Raw genomic sequence first — 24,144 nt, forward strand, 5'->3', positions numbered from 1 at the left:
TATATATATGCACACACACAGCATTTCTCTTCATCTTGCAGTCAGCTGGTTTACTTTCATCCAACATAAAAGGTGTTAAATGTAGAAGGAACATGCTGTTGTAAGTGTATCACGTCCTCACGTCCTTGCTCTCTTTAGTCATTTCCTTTTTGGAGCACATTTTCAAAAGTGTTTGTGCATAGAAGAATTAGTACATCATGTATTGTTTTCTTTAACAAATACTGTACATGTGTAAATAGGAGGACTAGTACTGAGATGTATTGTTTTAAACTGCCTCTTTACACAATGTGAAGGTTGTGAAGTGTGAGTAGTGCCAAGAACATGAGCGGGAAGTAAATAACTTGTGAGTGTACGTCTCTCCTATAAATATAGACGGTGCTCAGGAAGTGAAATATGTTCCACCTGTCATCATCATAAAGCAGACATTTCTTACGTGCTAGAGCTAGGTGGAAGTGTGTCATATACTGCTTATGTGAGATCCCAGATGTACCTGGAAAAATGTGCATATGTACAGAGCTTATAGTACACAAATGTTGATATTAGATCAGTAGATTGTTCTGATATTTAAAATCACTTTAGAAAATACAGAATTCCATGTAGAAGTTTACAGCAGCACCCAACAATATGCTTATAATTGGTATGCACCGATACCGGTATTTTGCTACCGAGTACGAGCACCCATAATTTTTTTCCGGCACTCGCCGATAGCAGTTACAGAGTACCGGAAGTCCCATTCAGGAAGCCAGGTGGCGTGTAAAGACTCGCCACCCGGCTTCCCGATTAACAAGAAAGTCTGTCCCCTCTCACCTCAGCATGTATAGCCTGTCACCCCCGGGGGCCTCTCCAGCCAGGAGCGGCCTTCATCCGGTACCCAGACGGAGCCGTCTTGCTGGCCAATCATGGAAGCCGGGCGCGGTGTAATGACGCGGTGCCCGTCTTTCTGATTGGCCAGTAGGCCGGCTCCATACTCCCTCATCATGAGATGACGAGGGAGCATGAAGCCGGCTTCCCGGCCAATCAGAATGTCGGGCGCTGCGTCATTACACGCTGCCCGGCTTCCTGACAGAAAGTATCGGGCCAGGCATCGGAGCATTTGGACGAGTACCAAATACTCGGTATCGGCACCGATATCGATACTAGTATCGGTATCGGTGCATCCCTACTTATAATGCATATATTGATTCATTCATTTGATGAATCAGTTGTTTTTATATGTCAGTTACATCTAACACATGTTGATTGTTTGATACCACTGATTTAATCCATTTTTTATTTAAACTCACAGCATCAATATGAAGATTAAAATGAATAAAAAGGTTACAATACCAATTCTTATGGTAACTCATCACTCAAAAGATCGTTTGACTGAGTTGAACCCTTTCACTGCCAGGGCGTTTTTTGCACACACGTTATATTTCACATTTTAGGCCTGAAAATACTTGAAACCCCTGTGAGTTACATAGTTAATCAGGTTGAAAAAAGACACGTCCATCGAGTTTAACCTATAGAGATATGAAAAAAAAGTGAGAGTTATATATTTCCTGAAAGTACAGACTCTTTAGAATAAATTAATGGCAGTTGCAAAATTTTACATTGCATAATATTAGCGAAACTCTTTATTAAACCCCAAATTTCAGTAAAAATACACTTTATTTTACTGAACAAAAACACAATATAATACCATTTTTTCTTTGCAAAATATAATAGATAAGGTTGTGCTGAGTAAATAAGATACCCAACATGCCAAGCTCAAATTGTATGCTCACGTGAAATGGCAACAAAATATGGTACCCCAATAGTCCATAGGCCTGTACAGGTCCTCAGTTTAGAGTTATCCATGAATATTGGCCCTAGAATTATTTCTCTCACTCTGGTGCATGTGAAGCCGTGCGGAGCAAAACAAAGCTGTGAGGCACAGATGTTCGCATTGAGTGTGTGAGAGCAGCTAGGGCAGATGAAAGCCAATCGGCTTGCGCATAACAACTGAAAGGGTTATTAAACCCTCAGCGTTTTTTTGCATATATCTACTGCTAGCAAGCAGTAGATATATGCAAAAACATTTAAAAAAAAAAACTTTTTCAAACAGGTTTAGCCCCTTCGTGACTGACGACGTACAGTGTACGTTGCCAGCATCGGGGCTGTTTAAACAGACTCCCAGCGGCTTTTGCTTTTTGTCGACTTTACAACAGAAGCAATTCTGGCAACTTATCTGTTGCCAGATCGCTTCTGTGTCCCGTAGAAGGGGCCGCCCCACCGCCGGACACCGCGGCCGTGCTTCCCGGGCTCCGTTGCCCCTCCTACGGGCCCGGGACCGGCTTCCTTCGCGTCGGCAGGGAGCTGGGGAGGGGATCAACGAACTTCCGTTCATCGATCCCCTCCCCGTTCTAAAAAACTTTTTCAAACAGGTTTAACCCCTTCGTGATGACTAACGACGTACAGTGTACACAGAGTGGCAAGACTGGTACAAGACAACAGAAGGGCAACAGTGCATCAAATGACTGCAGTGTACACAGAGTGGCAAGACTGGTACAAGACAACAGAAGGACAACAGTGCATCAAATGACTGCAGATCTTAACCAGGGATCCTCTCAAATGATCTCTGAATGCACTGTTCACTGTACACTGCATCGTGTGGGATATGGAAGCCAAAGGCCTGTTGGAACACCTTTGCTGTCTGCAGTTTACAAGGTAAAACGTCTCCAATTCGCACAAGAACGCAAGGATTGGACAGTCGAGCATTGGAAAAAAGTCATGTGGTCCGATGAATCACGTTTCCAGTTGCATCATGCAGATGGCAGACTGAGAATTTGGTGGAAACAGCATGAAAGCATGCACCCCACATGCATGAGTACAACCCTTCAAGCTGGTGGGGGCAGTGTTATGGTTTGGGGCATGTTTTCCTGGCATGATTTGGGCCCTTTAATTCGTGTGGAACAACGTCTGAATAGCACAACATACCAAAGTATTGTTGCTGATCAAGTTTATCCTATCATGTTGATGGCGTATCCCAATTCAGATGGTTTCTTCCAACAAGACAATGCGCCATGCCACGGTGCTCATATTGTGCAGGAGTGGTTTCAAGAGCATGAGGGAAACTTTACCTTGCTTAGGTGGCCCCCAAAATCACTCAATCTAAATCCAATTGAGCATTTGTGGCACGAAGTTGAAAGAGCCATAAGGCAGCTGGTTCCACAACAATCAAATCTCACAGAACTCTGGACAGTGCTATTCATCAAGCATGGTGTCAGATTCCTCGCATCACCTTTCAACATCTCGTGGAGTCAATGCCAAGAAGAATCGCCGCAGTATTGAAGGCAAAAGGTGGCCCAACAAAGTACTGATGGGGTGGTCATAATAATCTGGCCACTATGTTGTGATGTTCGGGTATATTAGCACATATGGTGAGCGCTTAAGAATGCAGTCTACTCGCAATATCTTCGGTTTAAGGGCTCGGTAGCCCACTTTTATTCAAAACAAAGTTCGTACATCCATCTTGGATACCCTCGCAGGGGTTGTTCAGCATAACATTCGTGCAAGGCTTCAAAATAACACAATAGCAGCCTCCTGGCTCCACTTTAAACATTAGCACTTCCGACCCACTGGTACTCTTTGAAGTGCTGGTGACCCCCTCAGGCTCATGGCTCTCCTAGCCTCACCAGTTCTCCCCCAGCCTCCCTGGCTGTCTTAGTGTGCCTCCAGCACACTCACCACCTGACTCCACTTTAAATTCTGGAGAAGTCCGCCTGACTCCTGAACACCGTCCGTTCCTATCCCAGATTTTAAATTTCAATGCCATAAAGGAGGGACTTAATGTGGATTCTGGTTTTCTGACACACTACCAGAACTTTTTATGAATCTTTAGAACATCACAATATTCATGTATGTCGTATATCTCTGATCTGTTCAGGGTTTATTTGTCATCCTAAGTTTATTTTTTCTGTCTTTTGATTATCAGAAGGCATTTTTTACTCCCAGGTCCAACATTTATGACACCCCCACTCACCCCCTCTAACAGCTTTCTCATGTCTTAACTGTCAAACTGTCATGTTTCTTAGTATTGCTTTTGACCTGAAGAAGAGAGGTTCACTCTCGAAAGCTTGTCTTTTATATATTTTGTTAGTCCGATAAGAACGATAAGAAAGGTATCATTGCATACAGCAATACTACGTTTTGTTTTTTTACATTATATATATATACATATATATACATACAGTATATCATTTAGTTTAGGATTGGGCTGTGCTTGTTTCTGAACAGTTGTTAGAGAAGCCCTTTGTAAACAGTATGCTGCCACATTGCTGTGCAATAACCAGTGCGCAAGCATAAAACATTTACCCCCCTACCGCCATAGCTTCAGTAAAAGCTAGATATTTCATTCACCTACCAAAAAAGTATTGCAATGAGTGGCATGTCTAAAATGAAAGGTTGAGGTGCTGTGCATGTCGGTCGTAGGGGGTGAGCAGGTCCTGCATGACTTAGCGCTGGTCCTGAGTCTTATTACATATACTGGTGAAAAAGGAAAACTTGATAAACAAACCAGTACTTACTGTCGGGCTCAGTAATAGGCACCTAGGTGTCAGCGCATGATTTTGTCTAGCGTCTTAGCTGGTAGATTGAAAGTCATTGTAGTCAATGGATGACGGCGCGTTAAAATATGAAAACCAACGCAAAAACGCAAACACAAAAATGTGTAAAATGCTTGTGTTACACGTTTCCAGGCATTTCCATTTAGGTCTATAGAGCGGCAGGTGTTTTACAGCTTGCGACAAAACTCTCAGACGCAAACAGTGGCCATTGAAATGAATGGGATTTCTTCTGTTGAGACGTTTGCGCGATAAATTGTGTGAATGGGGGCTAAAAGAACATAAGAGCTGAGCTGAAGAGAAAATATACATGCACTAGCTAGGGTAGAATTGAATGCAAGCCCCAGGGAGGAAAAAAGGAGGATTAGCCAGTCAAAGAAGTAAGTAAAGCAACAAACTTATTTGCTGAACACATATTGTGGCAGAGCCATTGGCTGTGTACCACTTTCTTACCTCTCTATGATTGTTGACATATTTACCTCTTTGGGTTTGTTGGTTTACTTACCTCTTTGACATTATTATTTACAAGTGGATTTGTTTCTAAGTGTCTTTATGGGCTAGCGTGTACTGTTTGTATTTTTGTATACACATATATTTTGTACTTATATAAATAAACTTCTGATAATTGCTGTACAGCAGCTTTAGTAGTTTTTTTTCTCTATTTTGTGATTTTGTTTCTTCGGGTTTTTATTGCTATACATGTCACTGCCAGAGCAATTTCTCTCACTTATGTTCTTTCTGACACCCATCACTTTTAATTAAGTAAGGTGTTCTCCCTAGAGAGGACATAGGCGGTAACAAAACAAAAAACTTTACAGTGGTTCTAGGATATTTTACCTCACTTCCTGTTCTTTGTGACACTCATCAAATTGACAGTAAGTGGGCTGAAATCTCCCCAACAGAGACCTAGGCATCAATAAAAACTGTCTGTCTAACCCTTCACCACTGTATCCAAAGCAGTAAACATCCTTTGGTTGGACTTGGGCTGTAACCTAAATGAAAACAGGGTGCATCATATTCCGTTTTGAGTTATAATAACAAACCTTAATTAATGATATTGCTCTAAAATTAATTAGTGAAGGATTTGCACTAGGGGTAGCAACCCTCCAGGCTAGATATTGCTATCTTGACTATTAAGTGAAATAAGATACTGAAAATATAGTATACCTGTCTCTGTTTCCAGATATCATCTTGCATGGTAAGTTTTCTACAGAGGTCTAATTTCCTGCTATTGACTCAGCTGATCGTGTCTTCTTTACATGAACACTGTGTACACAGTATGTTGGGTAGTACCACTAATGACTACAGTGCAAACACAAAGTGCTTTCCGCAAAGGGCTCAGACAAGGCATCGCATTTCCCAGCTTGTGTTTATGTGTTAATCCTCTCAGAGGTGTTACGTTTACTCACACTTGGAGGTGAAACGTGTTAAATCTTTGAAGTTGGCAATTAAACATGGAAAAAATGTATTAAAAAAAAGTAGGTTACAATGTCTGTATTTTTATTCCATAAAGCTCCAGAGTGTTGCCATTTCACATTAATGAAAGTGTCACTAAAGGCTCATGTAAAAAATGCCACACAAGTAGATAGATTAATAAGATAAAAAAATAGATTGCAAATCGGTAAATAATAATTTAAATGTGCTTATGATTTACTCTTGGGTGCAGCGCTATGCATTGGGCCCCAACTCAGTTCCACAGCTCACAGATAGTACTGCTGTGCCTTCCTTAGGGACTACATGGCCCATGATTTATACAGAGCAACTTTGGTAAGTGTGAAAGAGGCAGGAGGAAGAAGGAAATGCATGTACTAGCACCTATGATGAGTCTCCCTCTGAAAGGGAGGCCAAGAGTTGGCAATCTAGAGGGTGGAGAAGATTAATGGGGCCATGCAGAGTGCTTGCTCAGTGCACAGACCAGCATGCTGAGATAAAAAAAAAAACAAAAAAAAACTTTACTTCCACTTTAACTCTTCCTCAATATATCCAAAAGTAGAAAAAAATGTGTGGAGTTCCACATAAATAAGCTTAATGCATACCAACTAATTAGGCTTCCTCCTGCCATTACCTTGATATTAAAAAGTAAGCTTGACTATATCCAAAAGCAGCAATACAACCTGTTCTATTGCATTAACTACAATTACAGGCAATTTCTTCTTTATCACTGGCAGTCATGTAAATGTTATTTGCTAAACTAGACTACTTCCTGTTGATTCCCTGTGTAATGCAATGTATTTAAGACATTATGACTCATCAGTATTACTTCTTTGTAATGTTGTTCTACAGATATTATGGCATATAGTAGGACCTAATTCCAAGGCCATCCTGTCACCTGGCAATGATGATTTTAGCGGGCCTTTGAATGGATCTTTTTATTATGGTGATGGAGAAGGGGGAATACGGGTTATTCCACTGACTATTCTGCCCCATGGAGAGATCGAGGTACAAGAAAAATTCATAGTTGTACTAAGCATTGGAAGTGGCAGCACTGAAGTTGATCCAAAAGCTGGAAATGTGACTCTTACAGTAAGTATCTCTGTCCATACAATTATACCTGTGTTTCACAAAAGGAAAAAAGTGAAAATATATCCATTATATATTTTTTTTACTATCCCTATGCTTAAGAGAATCCAATACATATATATTATCATCTCATGCTTGTTATTTGAAAGCTACCATATGTATTATTTTTCAATGTTTAATGGACAGTGATTAAAAAAACTTGCCATGGGAGAAATACATGGGCTGCAATTTCTGGTGCCAATATAAATCTGACCGTTTCTATAATAAAAGAAAAAAGTATTCGAAAAATTGAGCAGCTTATAAAATTTTGGACTTGCAGAACATAACAGCAGGGGCATATCCACCGCAAGGCAAACAAGGCGTTTGCCTAGGCAGCACTTTCCAGGGGAGTCGCAAAAAACGCTGCCCCCAAATCAGAGCGGCGAGCCGGACCGCACAGAATCAGGCAGCCTTGGCTGCCTATACATGCAAATTAGGCTCATTGAGTCTCACGGCCACCTAATTTACCTGGGAAAGCTGCCAGTTGGTGGAGGAGGAGGTGGGACCGGAGGTGTGGTGGAGGTGGGATCAGAGGTGAATAGGGGCAGTGTGAGATGCAGCAGGCCGGCGGAGGTGCTGCGGGCAGCTTGGGATGGGATGCCCCGGAGGAAGGCTGGGGGGCTTCAGGTAAGAGGAGCAGCACATGTGTGCATGGAAAGAGACCCTGCACAGCCCACCATAAGTCATGTACAGCCCACCTGAGAGTCTCAGGTGGGTTGTGCAGGGTCTATGGTGCGCTCTGCAGGGACTAAGGTGGGCTGTGCAGGTTCTATGGTGGGCTGTACGGGGTCTTTGGTGGGCTCTGTGGGGTCTCAACCGGGCTATGTGGAGTCTATGGCGGTCTGTGGTGGGCTCTGCGGGGTCTGTGGTGGACTCTGCAAGGTGTCAGGTAGGCTATGCAAGGTCTATGGTGGGCTGTGCAGAGTCTGTGGTGGGCTGTGCAAGGTCTGAGGTGGGCTGTGCAGGGTCTATGGTGGTCTGCGTGGGTTCTGTGGTGGGGTTTGCAGTGTCTCAGCTGGGCTCTGCAGGATATATGGTGTGCTCTGCTGTTGTTTGTGGTGGGCTCTGCAGGATCTGTGATGGGCTCTGCAGGGCCTGTGATGGGCTCTGTAGGGCCTCAGGTGGGCTTTGCAGGATCTATAGTGGGCTGTATGGGGTCTGTGGTGGGGTCTGCAGGATCTATGATGAGCTTTGCAGGGTCTCTGGTGGGTTCCGTGGGTCTATGGTGGGCTCTGCAGGGTCATTTACAGCCCACCTGAGATCCCAGCTTCCCTGCTAAACTACTAATGCGACCTGTCAGAAGCTGGATACAGCGTGCGTGCTGTTACCAGCGACTGACAGGTTACGCAAAATGTCTTAAACAGGAAGGGGTGGGGCAAATTGAATCTAGGAGGTGCCTGAGTTTAGTCTTGCCTAGGGCAGCAGAAAACCAAAATACACCACTGCATACCAGGAAAGGTAAACCATCATAGATTTCAGGAGGGTTAAAATTGATATTTGCTTCAGAATATGACCCTTTGCATATAGATGGTGCCAAACTGTTTCTAAGAGCAAATGTATGCAGGAAGGCTTTATATTAGGCAATTAGGCAATGCTTATTATCATGGACAGGTAAAGCCAGATCAAGAACAAGAACAAGCCAGAACATAATCACAAGGGCAGAGAATAAAAGGGAAACATTGTGGTCCATTGATAAAGCAGCTATATGGCCATAACTCTGCTTTAAAAAAAAAGAAAAAAGACACCACACACTTATAAAGCACAGCGATTTTTTTTAGGAATGTGCTTGGGACACTGAACACAATGGAGCAGTGTTCTTGTGAATGTAAGAGTAGTGAAACAAATATAATGTATTGGTTGAACGTAATAGACTTTTTTCCAACCTATGTAACTACTGTATGTATAAAAGTAAGAGGAGAGCCTGTACCTGATATCTCTCATTCAAGACCTGACCATGACGGACCTCAGGGATAAACCGGCGGCATGTCTGCTTCACATGTCGACCGCCCCACTCTCAAAATACAGAAGGTCACTCACGCGACACCTGTTGGATGCTGCTAGAGCCACTATTCCCCTGCTGTGGAAACAAACGAGCCTGCCCACCATCTCGTTGTGGCTCTCTAAGATACGTGAGGTGTATACTCTGGAAGACCTGACGGCCTCCCTTAGAAACACCGAAGGGAAGTTCTTGACCACCTGGGGTCCATGGATCTACTTCCAACACTCCACCACATACGCGGACCTTATGTCAGACTGACACCGAGGCCGCACTCTTGGGAGACATGGTGGCCTTCCTGAGTCACACTGCCTGAGGCGACCTCCCCTGTCGGGACGCCAGCTCCTCAGCTGTCGGAGGTGATGGATCCTTCCTTGGACGGGGACCCTAGCAGCGATTCAGGATCATACCCACTCTTCTACCCTTTCCTTCCCCCTGTGCCTACTACTCCCCTCTGCTCACTCTGCTCTTTCCTTGCTAATACCTACCTTTACTCCCAGCACTCGCGCCTTGGATGAGGCTGAGCTCCAACTTCCCACAACATGGTTTTTGCACTATATCATTGATGACACTCTCTGCGTTCAGCGGTTCAATACATTAACGATTATCACAACGTAATTGTGTCCCGACTGCAGATTCTCACTAATGGAAGTATGTTGAATACTCTTACTAGATATAAGTTAAAGGTTCTGTTTGATGATAACTGAAAAGTTTTGTATCCACGAAATGTTTCAAATAGAACTGTATGTAAAGCACAATAATCACATGTGATTTGATGGTTGCATATGCGATTTTTGATCAAATATTCATGACTGTAACCTTGTTTTGATGACATGTCAGCTAATAAACAAATTTTTTAAAAAAGAGGAGAGCCTGGTCATGTGATCTGTTAGCCATATGTCTCCACTGACTCCACTGTGGAACCTGAGGTGCCTAAATTCCTTCTGCAGACAGAACTCCATGAGGTTCCATATCGTGTCCTTCATTTTATGAATAGGCCGTGTGCAGTAAGTTTAGCAGATAGCAAAATGAGCCCCATAGTTGTCATAGTGTAGAGAGATGGCATACATTTACATGCATTTCGGGAGCATCCTAGTGTATATGTTAAAATCAACTGGTTATCCATGTTCTCAAACTCCTTTATACAGAAAAAAAGTATCATATTGCATTGTTCTCCTTGGCATGTATTAACTATGCATCTTTGCACTTCCTTCATTCTAGATAGAGAAATTTGGTGATCCCAATGGAATTGTTCAGTTTGCAGTGGAGTCTATGCTAAAAAGAAATTACACTGAACCTCAAACCAGTGATGGGCCCCTGAATATAACTTTTCCTATCAGGAGAGTACAAGGAACGCTAGGCGATATAACGGTAATAATATTATACATATATAAAGAGGCATACATGGATTTTTTTTTATCATATGAATTTTTATTGGTTTCATCACAGAAGACAATCGACAGTACAGAACATCACAGTTTTCGGTGCGCAGACCGTAGCATCGACAAGAGAACATGTGTTTAGCAGATGTTAATCATGGGTTATAGATCTAATAATGGGTGATTATAGATCGAACTCTATTGCTTCGACCGGATAGCTAATGTGGGTACACAGTGGACCATGAGAAAAATGAGAACATACATATTCCATATATATACTGCATTTGTTCATATGGTATGGCAACCTGGTGAGAAATCAGATAGATGGAAGAGTCAGCCAGTATGTTCTGTCTGAGGAAGGCAGAGCAGGAGATGCTCGGGTCTCACTTCCAGATAGCCGTGGGAGAGGCATACATGGATTTTAAGAACAAAAAATGTACTTGATTAGTGTGCCCTTAGGACAGCGGACAAAAAAAAGAAAAACTTGTAACACTTCCTTCCTCTAATATCAGAAGGTTTGTTCAACACGTGTGTTCAACTGACATTTTTTTCTGATCAGTTCAATCCTTTATGAATGTAACAGACAATGGATGGCATAAAGGGCCCCAAAACTGGTGTATGAATTTCAGCACATCTTTTAATAAATAAATGTTTTTGTTATACCTGGGGTTCTAATACGCATGGGCTTTACCCCTCACCAAGAATCTGTACCATTTGCTTGATATGTTTGCAGTGTGGGTTCCATTCTGATCTCCTAGTTAATCCCTGTGTACATGGAATCGATGTGTCATGTCCATGGGCTGTAAGCCCAAGGCTGTACACAGGCCTCAACTTTTTAAGTTAAGATTAAGCTCTTCCTTGCTGACACTAAACTATGCTCCCTGTAATTCAGTTATCCAATGCCAGAGGTCTTACTGGTCACTGACGTTATAGATTTGGACTACTAATTCACAGAATGTATGGCTTACTTTAGTGTCAGGAGGTGACATGCTCTATTCTCAAATGAAACCTTGAATTCAAGGTCCTTAGGAACAAATTTAACTACAATTACAAGTACTTAGACATCTACCTCTAATATTAGCTTCACAAGTTCACTTTAAATGTACTTTTGAATGGTATGTATCACAATCTGTGTTGCTAGTTTGCAGAAAAATGTTTTACCAGGAGAGATCTTTGTTAAACATCACCTTGGATGTGTATTAACTAATGCATTTTTCTCTTTCAAGGTTTATTGGAGACTGACCAGTTTATCAGACATTAAAAGTGACTTCTCGGTGACTTCTGGTTGGGTTGTCATTCCTGATAAACAAAGCATTGCAGAGATTGTAATTCAGCTTTTACCAGATGATGTGCCAGAACTGGATGAGCTCTGTATGCTTCAACTGACCTCAGTAGAAGGAGGGGCTGATTTGGATAGTGTGAGAAGAGTGTTGTGGTTCACTGTTCTGGCAAATGATGACCCTCACGGTGTGTTCTATTTGGACCCAGCAATACAGACTGTCATTGTAAACAGTGACTTGGAACGCTTTGTCCAAACTAATGTCACAAGGCTTGGAGGGACATTTGGCAATGTCACTGTGGAGTACCAAGTGTCTTTTGGAAAAACAGTACGAGAAAATCTGACCGGAATAATCGTGGGAAGTGTGTTTATTCAAGATGGTGCAAACTATGGTATTAGCATAGTGCCAATCAGTAACCAGGTCTGTTTTCATCAGATCCTTAATCATGTGTAATCTAAACAAGTAAACAAGGGCCACAAGTCTTGGTTTTTGAAAGACATTTACTTCCCTATTGCATGATGTAGCGCTGTTTGCCCAGCCCAAATAGAGGCCTCTAACGTCCCTGATCTCTCTGTATAAAAACATTGCTTTCTTTCCTCCGACAATCACCAACACTATGGCTTCAGAGGCATCAATTTTGTTAACCCTTGCCGTCTGCTCATCGTAAAAACACATTTATGTGATTTTTCTTCTGCTCACGCATGCCCTCTGGTGCCCCCTGACACTGGTTAAATAGTCAATGATCTAGATCAGGGGTAGCCAAACTCCGGCCCTCCAGCTGTGGTGGAACTACAAATCCCATGAGGCATTGCAAGATTCTCTCAGCCACAGACATGACTCTCCGAAAAAGATGCATCATGGGATTTGTAGTTTCACCACAGCTGGAGGGCCGGAGTTTGGCTACCCCTGATCTAGATTCATTTTTATCAGTGGGAAGAGGCACCTAAAGGCAAGCTTTGGACTGTAGTTGGTGAGTACGTCTCTGTGTTTCTGCATGGGAGGTCCCAGCCTGTTAGGGGATTTCCATTTCTTTTTTAAACCAAAGATAAAAATTGATTTAATACCCCCAAACAAAATTAGTTTTCTGCACCTTGGATTTCCAGTTTAGTCAATGCAGAAAATTGCAATATGTGTCACCTAACTTGTAAGCTTTCCATCCAAATGTCCACACATATGTCCTGCTATCTTTTTCATCTTTTGACAAGTGTTTTCTTTCTCCTAGTATTAGAATGTTTGTACGATTTAAAAAAAAAAAACATTTCTAGTTTCAAGGTGTAAAACGCCATGTCCTGATTGTCTATAACTTGTATCCTTAGGTCTTCCTCTTACCCGGCTTTAATTTTACTCTGGAGTTAACAAATGTAACTATCATGGGTGAAAGCACCTCTGGAAAGCCTTATATACATAAAGGACAAAAGCCAACACCAGTAACGGTAACTAAGGAAGCGGCCAATTCAGAGGTATAGTATCAGTATTGTCTGCAGTACTCGTGCTGACCAGCAGAGGGAAAACAAGTCCAACTTTCAACAATAGCAAAAGGCTTCAATGAAAGTATCCATATATTTATTAAAGCCACTAAGTGCTAGGATTTGTAGTTCAGGCATTGGTGAATCAGTGATTATTTAACAAACTTAGGGCAGATATATAAAAACAACAATAATAAAAAACAATTATAAATATAGCATGCTATATTATTTGACAGTTGTTCATTTGAATGATTATTTCAATATCTTACATGAAGGGATTGCATATCAAAATATATTTTACAATTTGAGGCTTTGTTTCCTATAAGGTTTGTTGTTAGATGTCTTTACAGTGTTTCAGATGTGATTCGGACAATGGCATGGCCAACATGTCATTAGCCACAATAAGCATTATGATGAGACATGTCAAAAGGCATTCAAATTGTAGCAGTTTGAAAAGCAGAACTGGATTCTTGTGGGCAACAAGAACTGTTTTTTTTTCAGACACTTTTGATAATTTGGTCCGGTAATTAGCAGTAAATCAGTAAATAGCATTTCTGAAAAGTAGCATATACTTACACACACATGAGCTCATACAGTTTTTCGGTCTAAATGTAACTGTATATAAATATATCTCCTTATTATGTAACTGTAATTAAAATATGAATCATTATTCCAGTTCCTTACTTTGTTCATTTGCCAGTCATACAATAGGTCCCGAGGAATTAATTCTGTGTACCTAAGGTTTACCTAAGGTTATGTAGCCTCTTTTCTACTTGAACAGAGAAACACTTGTAACCACCATTCCGAATGCACGCAGCATGAAAATATTGTCATCTACCTTTTGTATTCGGCCCAGTTATTCTGAATTTAAAAAAAAAACAGTGTGGGGTCCCCCTCCTGATCCACACCAGACCCTTTAGGTCTGGTAGGGAAGTTAGGAGGAACTCCAAGTTAACACGAGCCCTCCCTCCCATACCAGGCCATATGCCCTCAGCACTGGGAGGGTGCTTTTCCAGGGTCGCCCCTGGAAAAGCACCTTGTTCCCGTGCCGCTGGGGACAAGGGCCTCTTCCCAACAAGCCCTGGGCTGTTGGTTGTGGAGGTGCGGGCAGGGGGCTTATTCACATCAGGGAAGGGGCACTCAGATGCGGCCTACCCCCCCCTTGTGAATGAGTAAGGGGTACTTGTATCCCTACTCATTCACTACAGGGTTAAATGTAAGTGTAAAAAACACACCACACATTTGAAAAAGTACTTTAATTGAAAAAAAAAAAATGTAAATGGATCCAATTAAGTAATCCACGTCAATCACAGCATCCAGCATTGTCAACGATGATGCCGACTTGCCAAAATAATAAAAAAAATAATGCCCACCGTCCCGTCCGTACGCGCTGAACACAGGCCACAAAATGACAGGTGTTGTCCGAATGTAAACAACTAGGCGGAGCTAGCAGTGAAATCACCGCCGGCTCTGCCTATGGATTTTGATTTTACCTGCATCTGGGTCTTTTGAGGTCCCGACCAAATCAAAACAAATGGGTGTTAATTATGTAATTATAGAGGGCCTCAACTGCAGGCCCTGAATGTCCAGAGGGCCACACATATATGTTGAGGTGTCTTAGGGCCAATTCACACCAAAACACAACTTGCAGCAACACACGAGGTGATGGACATTGTTGTTCATAGCCAATTCAAAATGAACCTCAATGTACAACAATCTTGGGCAAAGTTGCATCTTTCGCCTTGCAGCACACAGGAGACCAGACAATGTGATGAGCGGCAAGATCTTTTAAAGGTGCATTGGCATGCTCTTCTGCACCAGGGCTCTAGAACAATACTATTGCTAATCTTTGGTTCATTCTTTTTTTTCTTTTTTTTGTGGGTTCCCTTTGAGCACATTGCCAGGGAACTAATGGGAATCAAGTGGAGCAGAAAAAGAAATGTAAACCAAATACACTATATTGCCAAAAGTATTGGGACACCCCTCCAAATCATTGGATTCAGGTGTTCCGTGAATTTTCCTTGCTTTTAAATATTCCACGGTCACCTGTTAGTGGTATTATAACAAAGTGGAGGCAACTGGGAACAACAGCAACTCAGCCACAAAGTGGTAGGCCATGTAAAATGACAGAGCAGAGTCAGTGCATGCTAAAGCGCACAGTGCACAGAAGTCTCCAACTGCCTGCAGAGTCAATAGCTACAGACCTCCAAACTTTGTGTGGCCTTCAGATTGGCACAACAACATTTTCCATGGCCGAGCATCTGCATCCAAGCCTTACATCACCAAGTGCAATGCAAAGCGTTGAATGCAGTGGTGTAAAGCACGCCGCCACAGGACTCTAGAGAAGTGAAGACGTGTTTTCTGTAGTGACGAATCACGCTTCTCTGTCTGGCAATCCAATAGACGTGTCTGGGTTTGGCGGTTGCCAGTAGAACGGTACTCGCCTGACTGGATTGTGCCAAGTTTAAAGTTTGGTGGAGGGGCATTATGGTGTGGGGTTGCTTTTCAGGGGTTAGGCATGGCCCCTTAGTTCCAGTGAAGGGAACTCTTAAGGCATCACCATATCAAGAACTTTTGGACAATGTCATGCTCCCAACTTTGTGGGAACAGTTTGGGGATGGCCCTTTCCTGTTCCAACATGACTGCGCACCAGTGCACAAAGCAAGATCCATAAAGTCATGGATGAGTGAGATTGGGGTGGAGGAACTTGACTGGCCTGCACAGAGTCCTGACCTCAACCCAATAGAACACCTTTGGGGTGAATTAGAGCGGAGACTGCGAGCCAGGCTTTCGCGTCCAACATCAGCACCTGACCTCACAAATGCGCTTCTGGAAGAATGGTCAAATTTTTCTTGTACCAGGTTGGTTTTGAATCCATTGCATTCCGCCTTACAAATATAACATCTGGAATGGGTCATGCTGTTGTTTACAGAGAAGGGTCTTATGGCTCTGTCACTGTAAGCTGGCGTTCTGGGTATCCCTCTGGCTTCATGCCAAAGGACATCCGCCTTGGTAAACTTTTACCTGATTCTGGTAAGTAATAGTGCTTGTTTGGAATAATAATTCAACATGTGGAGGTATTGATTATGTGTATTATGTATACCAATCTATGTTCATGCGGTAACTACTCTCTACCGATTCTGTGTAAGTTGGGATGTGCTATGGTGGTGGGTGCAGGGATTATTTTGTTTTAATTTTAGCATATTTAATATAAATTAGAGCACATATTTTTTGTATATTGAGCTATTATTATTGACCATACATTATTATTATTTGTTTCTTTCCCAACCTTAACCTGCATTGTAATAGCTGTTTTATTAGCTTCATCCTGGCGTGAAGCACAACTGTCTTTTTGTATGTTGGACATAATGTTTGGACATTGAGGCTGAAACACAGTAGCACTGGTTCACAGCTGTGATCTGATCACTATCAGCAGGCAGAAAAGAGCTTACCATATTTGCAATTGACAGTTTTGCCTTAAAATTTTGCTTTTCCCTATTCAGAGTTAAGATGAAGGATATTTACTTTGTCTTGTATGGCATTAGTAGTATACATTTCAAGTATAAAAAACCTTGTGACCAAAATAATCTAGGAACGTAGGTCCCATTATCACAGAGAAGTTTTAGTAGAATAAAATGAAATGTTTGGTCTAGTGAGCAAATGTCCCAAAAAGTAAAACAGATTATCCTGTCATTTAAAACATAATAGATTGCTGCATTCTCAATAAACTGTTCCTTACACTTGAAGTTAGTAATGAGGCTTCTTCATCAGCTGTCTAGCATACTCTGATATGATAAATGAATACTGTTCATAAAGGTTTTGATTATCTTTTGTTAGACAGATAAGAACTATGATGAATACTCTCAGTAAGTTTAATGTGATTCTTTTCTTTGCTAGGTGTTGTTGTCTTCACACATGGGGAAGACAGAAAATCAATCCCACTTTACCTGGAGGCAAATGTTAGTGGGCCGGAGGGCTTTGCATTACAACTGACTGGTCTCAGTAGCAGTGTGCCCAGTGGTGCCCGTCTAAAGTAAGAGCAGAATGTGTTTGTTCTGATATACGGTAGTTTCTCATGTACTGTTTTAGAATATTCATTCAGATCTAGCGTCTCTAATATTGTTTTAGAACGCTACAGTGCAAATTAGAGGGTAAATATTATTTTCAGCTTTTTTAATGAAACTTAAAGAACAACTACACAGGCATTCCACATAATAAAATGTACTTGTTGGGAAGCTAACAGTATTTTGTCGTACAATGTTTTTTTTCTCTTTTACCTGTCGACATATAGCTAATTGTCTTTATCAGCGAGCAGCCTCAGCCCTCCTCATTCGCACCATTGACCTCAGGCTGTGATGGCTGCAGGTTGCACTGAAGTGTAGACAGACAGATGCGCTGACTGTCAGGCTTGGCACCCCCACCCCGTACTACTCATAGTCATTAAGTCTATTAGGCTTGTTAACTTCTAAAACCATATGGCAATGCATATATGAGGATTCAAAAAAGTGAGCTTATTGACTCAAAAGTATTTAAAAATATTGCTAGAGTGCACCAGCATTGTTGACATTTAGGGATTGTCTTATTACAAAGTCCATGTTTTAATATGTATGTGCTTAAAGACTACATTATATCTAGAAAGACTAGCAGTAATATAATGTGTATTGTTTGGAGATATGGAAATACATCTTAAGGAGCAAATGGCAATTATTTTGGTGGAGTGGCACAGTAAGTAATGGTCAGAAGCCCTGTCAGGTTTTATTTTTGCTTTCTGTGTTGGATTTTCCTTCACTTGATGTCCCAGAGGCACAACAGGAAGTGAAAGGAAATGTCTCCAAAGTGAGGGTAAGTCCATTTTTAGAGAACTAAACAGGTGTCTACATTGAAGGTTTCTCCTCTATTGTTGAATTTTCCATTGCTTTCTGTCTCAGTGCCATTTGTAGGCAGGACAAACAGTGAGGGTGAAGCTCTCCTTTGGGACACAAACACCAACAAAATCCTGACAGAGATTATAACCCACATTTTTTAGTTATAGATCTTCTCTAATAAGTGTTCTTGTTTATTAATGCTTACTTTTTCGGCAAATAACTACCTCACCTATTGAGCAAAGCAGAGATGCAGCAGAAATCAATGTCCTAGAGTTTCTACTGTGTCCTAAACTGTATTTGTTTTTTAAATTATGCATGCCAAATCAACATTTACCCAGCAGAGAAAAACTAATGGGAAATTATATAATTTGTATTCAAGGAAGTGACCAGCTGTGTTGCAAACCACAGAATAAAATGTATTTCTCTACATTTGCAGATCAGGATTTACGTATGCAGAATTTGAACCAATGGGAGTTTTCCAGTTTTCCCCCAATTCAAGGTACATTGTAGTGCAGGAAGACAGCCAAACTGTGTCACTCCATGTTCAGAGGTTGTTTGGTTTCCATGGCAACAGTACAAAATTGACTTTCACAACCATTTCTGGAAGTGCCAAAGAAAAAGAAGATTTTGTGCCCATTTTAAATGGAGAACTGATATTTGAGAAAGGTCGGACCTCTTCAGTAATAAATATTTCGATAATTAATGATAAAATATATGAACCAAATGAATTATTTTACGTGAACTTAACATCTGTAGAAAGTACTGATGTCTACTACCAGAGGCCAAGACTACATTTTGACTATAGTCTTTCATCTATAACAATACTGGCAAATGATTTCATGTCTGGATTGCTAAGCATCGGGCCTGCCATAACGTATATCAATGAAGATTCAAACAATAGTGCGCTAAATACTGTGACTATCCAAGTAAAGCGGACGCAAGGTTCTAGTGGAATTGTCCATGTCACACTTACAACTTTTGGAGCACGAAAGGCCAGGAATGGATTGCAGGGATGGCCCTTTGAGCAAAGTCACATGTCCAGAAATATTTCTTGGGCAACTGAAGATTTAGACTTCGAAGAGCAAGCTATCCTGATTACAATGTTGGATGGTCAAAGTGAAACTCAGGTGTCTATTAAAATTCTAGATGATGACGAACCTGAGGGTTTGGAGATCTTCTATGTCTTTCTCACAGATCCTCAAGGAGGAGCTCAGATAATGGATGGCAGGGATAACACCGGATTTTCATCTTTTTCAACTATCATTATCCGAGGTACAGTACTTTATTGGTGACATTCCTCATTATGTTTGTTTATAAATGTATATAGTACTGACATATTTTGCAGTTCTTCATAGAACTCCAATAGGAAAGGAAATTTGCTGTCCTTCAATAGCGCCTGTTCGTGTGGAGAGATTTCACAGTATTCTCCTGGATGAATCATTCAAAAGTATTAGCTACCACGTGACCCGCTTCTGGACTACCTGCAAACAGCGGCCGCGCCTTCAAGGTGGCAACTGCAAACAAAATAGAGCAGACCACCAACTATTCATACAATCAGTTCTTTTGTTGTGCTTACAATAACTTAAAAAGAAATGTGCACTGTAAAATTTATTCAAAACATCCTCGACAAATCCCGACCTGGTGTTCATCATTACTAACTTCTTTGGTAAATATATACATGGTACTAAAATATTGAGTAGTTTTAATAAATTTGCATAGTTCATATAATATTTTATGTAATATTGTTTAGATTTAGTAATTGTAATATGCTGTACATTGCAGTTATGGTGAGTATAAATAAAGCAAGTGGTTAATTTGTAGTTTTAATTGGAGATAATGGTGAGTGAATATACCAGCATATAATAACCCATTGTTCAAGCAAGGGTTAATGATTAGAGGAGAAATTATTTAGGAGGTATATAAAGAAAGAGGATAGTACCTAGTTTATATCCCCTGAAAAAGTCAGTAATGATGAACATCAGATCAAGATTTGTCCAAGAGGTTTTGTATGGTTTTTAAAATGCACATTTCTTTTTAAGTTATTGTAAGGGCAATACTTGAATTGATTGTATGAATAGTTGGTGGTCTGCACTATTTTGTTTGCACTTGCCACCTTGCAGAGCCTGAAATCGTATAAGGAGGGTTTGGAGGCGGAGCCGATGTTCACAGGTAGAGCGGGAGTGGGTCACATGGGAGCTGAGACTGTCGTTTGTTTCATCCAGGAGAACATTGTGCAATCTCTCCACACAACCAGGCATCATTGAAGGACAGCGAATTTCCTGGAATAAGGGACGTACCATCTTACTCTTTTATACAATATATGCAGCAGTGGGACTGCTGTGAGAAGTATATTGTATATATGCAGCAGTTTATTTGGATTTGGAATCCAGTGTGTACCAAGTGGTCACAGTTTGAGCATAATGGGACTTTGAGATAACGTGTTTGTTCATAGCAGCAACCTGTGGTCCTTGAGGATGCTGGATGTTTGTGTGAGAGTGGCTGCAAACTCATAGGGGTAGTTTTGTTATTTGATATGATATATGCACCCATTCCGTTAAGCAGATACTGCTAAATTGAACAGATTGTACAAGAGGTGTCATAACCGCAGCTCTCAGTGCTTAATGATAAAAGGGGATTTCCCTGGAAGGTCTATCATTGCTACTTTTTCCCACTGTGAGAATATTAATTCAAAATACTTAACTAGCTTTTTGTCAAAGAAATACTGTGGAGCACTTCTGTCTGCGAACATGTTCTTTATTGTAGCACAGTTAAAATCACACGCCAACCATTACAAATCTAGGCCAGCAAAAAACATTTCGCATTTATCCACAATTGTTCAAGGCTTTTGGACACACAGTACATGCAAAATGTTTGATGGTTACCTGGACATGTAATAGTTGATATGTGATTTTATCTTTGTTACAAAACAAATGTTCCTAAATGGAAGATCCTTGCACTATTTCTTTGATGATACATTAAACAGTGCTTTAAGGTATGTTCACCTTACAATTCTTACCCATTTAGTTGAATTATTGTTCTTTATTCACCCACTAGTCAGCCAGGGTTCCCTTAACATTTGAGTTCTTAAAAGCTGGAATAAAGAGTTTTGTATTGTGATCAAAAATTATTTTTATCTGTGGCTTATTTATGTGCTTTATTGTGAAGGAAATGATTTACAGAATGGCATATTGGGATTTGCTGTGGATTCATTGGATGGTCTGTCACTTGATGAAGATTCCAGCCAGAGGATGGTTCAACTCATAGTGTTACGGCAAGCCAACAGGTTGGGGAAACATACATTGCTTTTTGTAAATTGGACTATATATTTCCCTTATTTCACCGAGTTTGGAAATGGCATTCTGAAAGTATACATTTTAATCTGAATGCTTTCAAAAAAGCTTCTGATTCAACCCAACAGTGCAAAAGGAAATTGGTGTTGCCCTAAGGATAAATTTCATGGCTTTTACAATCTCTTTTCATGGACAATTCTAATTTGCTTTTTACTGGTCATATATAAAAGGCCTTATGATTTAAATAGGGCCTTATGATTTCACCTGAATCTACAAAAGGTTGATAAGACTTTCCTGTTGGAGCATTATTATCAGTGCCCCCTGATATATGAGTTACAGCTTAAATGTATGTGCATATCCTTTACAAACCCTCTGCATTTGTGTGTGTTATGAACAAGGGTAGATTGTGCCCAGGTTTCCTGTGTTTTTGCAACCATGACTGACCTTGGTGCAGATGTGGGCCCACTCAGACAAAGGACCAGTTTACCAATTAGTCTTCTGACTAGTGCTTGTATTTTTCAGTTGCCCTATATACCACACTTATAGGGTCCATTGACGTTTCCTGCATTGCCACATATGTTTTTGGTTTTGTTACTGCAGGAGAACAGAGGTAAAATTCAAACAGAATTGTTGTCTATATTGGCTTTAAGGATCACTTTGCTGCTACAGTGCAGGAAAAATTTGCTATACTGCACACCAGACTTTCCCAACCAGGGTGCCTTTAAGCTTCCTCAGGGGTGCCTCAGAATGAGTGGGGAACCCTTTTAAAATCCATTCCAGACCCCTGTTTATGATAAGGTATGGATTTTGGAGGGGCCACATGTCATTTTTTACATTATACACTGGAATGCCTCGAGATTTCGCATACTTTTAAAAGGTGCCATGCCTGAAAAAGGTTGAGAAACAGTGCCCTACACCACCAGCTCCCATATAAAGGTCATAATGTAAGGTAACACACATTGTGTAGCATAGAGAGGGGTGACTTTTTTTTTCTTCTACAAATGGCCTTAGGTAACAACAATTTTACTTGCTTTATTTGGGCACTTTAAATGCTGTGGCGACTCTCAATCTCAACACACTTAATCGTTTCGATTATGCCTAGGAAATGGGTTGATGCTGAGTAAATTACAGATGTTGCCTAATTATTTTTGTGCAGTGGCAGTACTAACATATAGAAGGATGCTGTCTAAAAATCTGTAACTACCAGTAATGTCCAGTGATATGATGTTATTAACATTAATGTCTGCTGCTGAAATATAGGCTTTCACATTGTTTCTCTATGTTTAAAAATGTTTTCTTATTCTGGGGCTATCATTTAAAACAAGGATCACAAGAACCCTCTTCTCCCTCCCCTGTCAGCCCACTAGCTAGATATCACAGACTTGCATCATATTTAGGGTGGAGGTCCTCACTTTTCTGCTTGTTACAGGTGCATTTTTCATTTTCTCAGCGTTATTTAATTACCTTTGCTGTGTATTTAGGTATTTGCCTGGAGTTTAACTTTACATCTGTCAGGAGTCAATATGTTTCATTTTTCTCCCTTGATTCTGTTATGAAAAAAAATGCAGAAAAAATTACAAAAACAGCAACAACAGTTTTTCTTTCAATTCTTATTTATTTTTTGTGCTTCAGGGCATTTGAAGATGTGAAGATCTACTGGCGTGCAACCTTTAATAAAACTTCGGTTGAACTTTACAGGGGTGAAGTAAGCTTGGTTAATGAACTGCAGGCGGTATCAGGATATACCATCTGTACTGCTGGCCAAACAGAATGCCTAATTACTGTGGAAATAAAAGACGACAAGGTCAGTGCTGAGAAGCTGGTGAAGGCTAATTTCAAGGGAGCAAGTGTTCAGCACAACGAGCCTGTATTCCTGGAAATGTTCCTAACTCTCATAGTAGTTAAAAGCTACAAACACCATTCCAAAATAGTTAACGCAAACTGTCACTTTTTTGTAAGTTAAAGTAACACTAAACTCAGTATCTTAACTATTAACAAAAATTTAACTTATTTGTGTATCACCCGGCTGTAGATCCTCAAATCATCTCTGAATTGGTACTGATGCTGTGCTTCCTTCTGGAGGGTGGCTACTTTAGTTCCCCATAGTCCATGTGTGTGCTGTGAAGTAGCCACTGCTCCAAGCTCACCCCCGTAAGGGACCACAATCTCATGTTTTGTTTACTCATTTGTATTGAAGTTATGTTTTATGGGAGCGAGCATGTATCACATTAGTTATACACAAATACACTGCATTTTTGTTAATATTTCAGGTACTTGAATGCATGTTTATCAGGGATGCACCGAAATTTCGGCCACCGAAACATAACGGATGAAAATGGCACTTTTGGCAAAAAGAAAAATGCTTTGAAGCGTAACTACACTTTTGTAGTCCCCGCTCTGTCCATAAGGCACTTCACTACAGTTGACTATTTTATTAATGGACAGTTAATATTATCAGGGACAGTGTTAGCTTAAAGTAGAACTGTTGCCAGGCTATGGCAATTCAAATATTTACACATTATTGAGCAGTAAATAAGTCTTTACTGACCTCTTTAGCTAGAGGTGCTGTGGAGAAATTCCTCCTCAGAGTTCACAAGCAGTAAAATCCTTTCAATCAAATCTTGCCCCTCTGCTCCTCCCTCTCCCTGTGTAGCTGCTCTGCATTCATATTCCATATTAGAAGGATGGCAGGCCGCCCAGTCTCTGCTGGGCAGAGAAGCAAGGTG

The 24,144-nt window shown here is 40.9% G+C and overlaps 1 protein-coding gene across 1 annotated transcript in view; it reads left to right on the top strand.

Moving 5' to 3' along the window:
- Positions 1–24,144, top strand: part of ADGRV1 (adhesion G protein-coupled receptor V1) — a gene marked incomplete at its 3' end in the record, with an annotated part of 181,443 nt that overhangs the window by 152,814 nt on the left and 4,485 nt on the right. The window contains exons 67-75 of the mRNA XM_018559232.1: positions 6,867–7,106; positions 10,360–10,509; positions 11,744–12,217; positions 13,114–13,257; positions 16,125–16,296; positions 17,161–17,296; positions 18,565–19,400; positions 21,294–21,411; positions 23,051–23,222. Coding sequence (XP_018414734.1) covers positions 6,867–7,106; positions 10,360–10,509; positions 11,744–12,217; positions 13,114–13,257; positions 16,125–16,296; positions 17,161–17,296; positions 18,565–19,400; positions 21,294–21,411; positions 23,051–23,222 — 2,442 coding nt within the window. The remainder of the gene's footprint in view (positions 1–6,866; positions 7,107–10,359; positions 10,510–11,743; positions 12,218–13,113; positions 13,258–16,124; positions 16,297–17,160; positions 17,297–18,564; positions 19,401–21,293; positions 21,412–23,050; positions 23,223–24,144) is intronic.

This window comes from Nanorana parkeri, unplaced genomic scaffold (genome assembly GCF_000935625.1).
Source record: "Nanorana parkeri isolate BGI_ZX_2015 unplaced genomic scaffold, ASM93562v1 scaffold384, whole genome shotgun sequence".
Lineage (NCBI taxonomy): Eukaryota > Metazoa > Chordata > Amphibia > Anura > Dicroglossidae > Nanorana > Nanorana parkeri.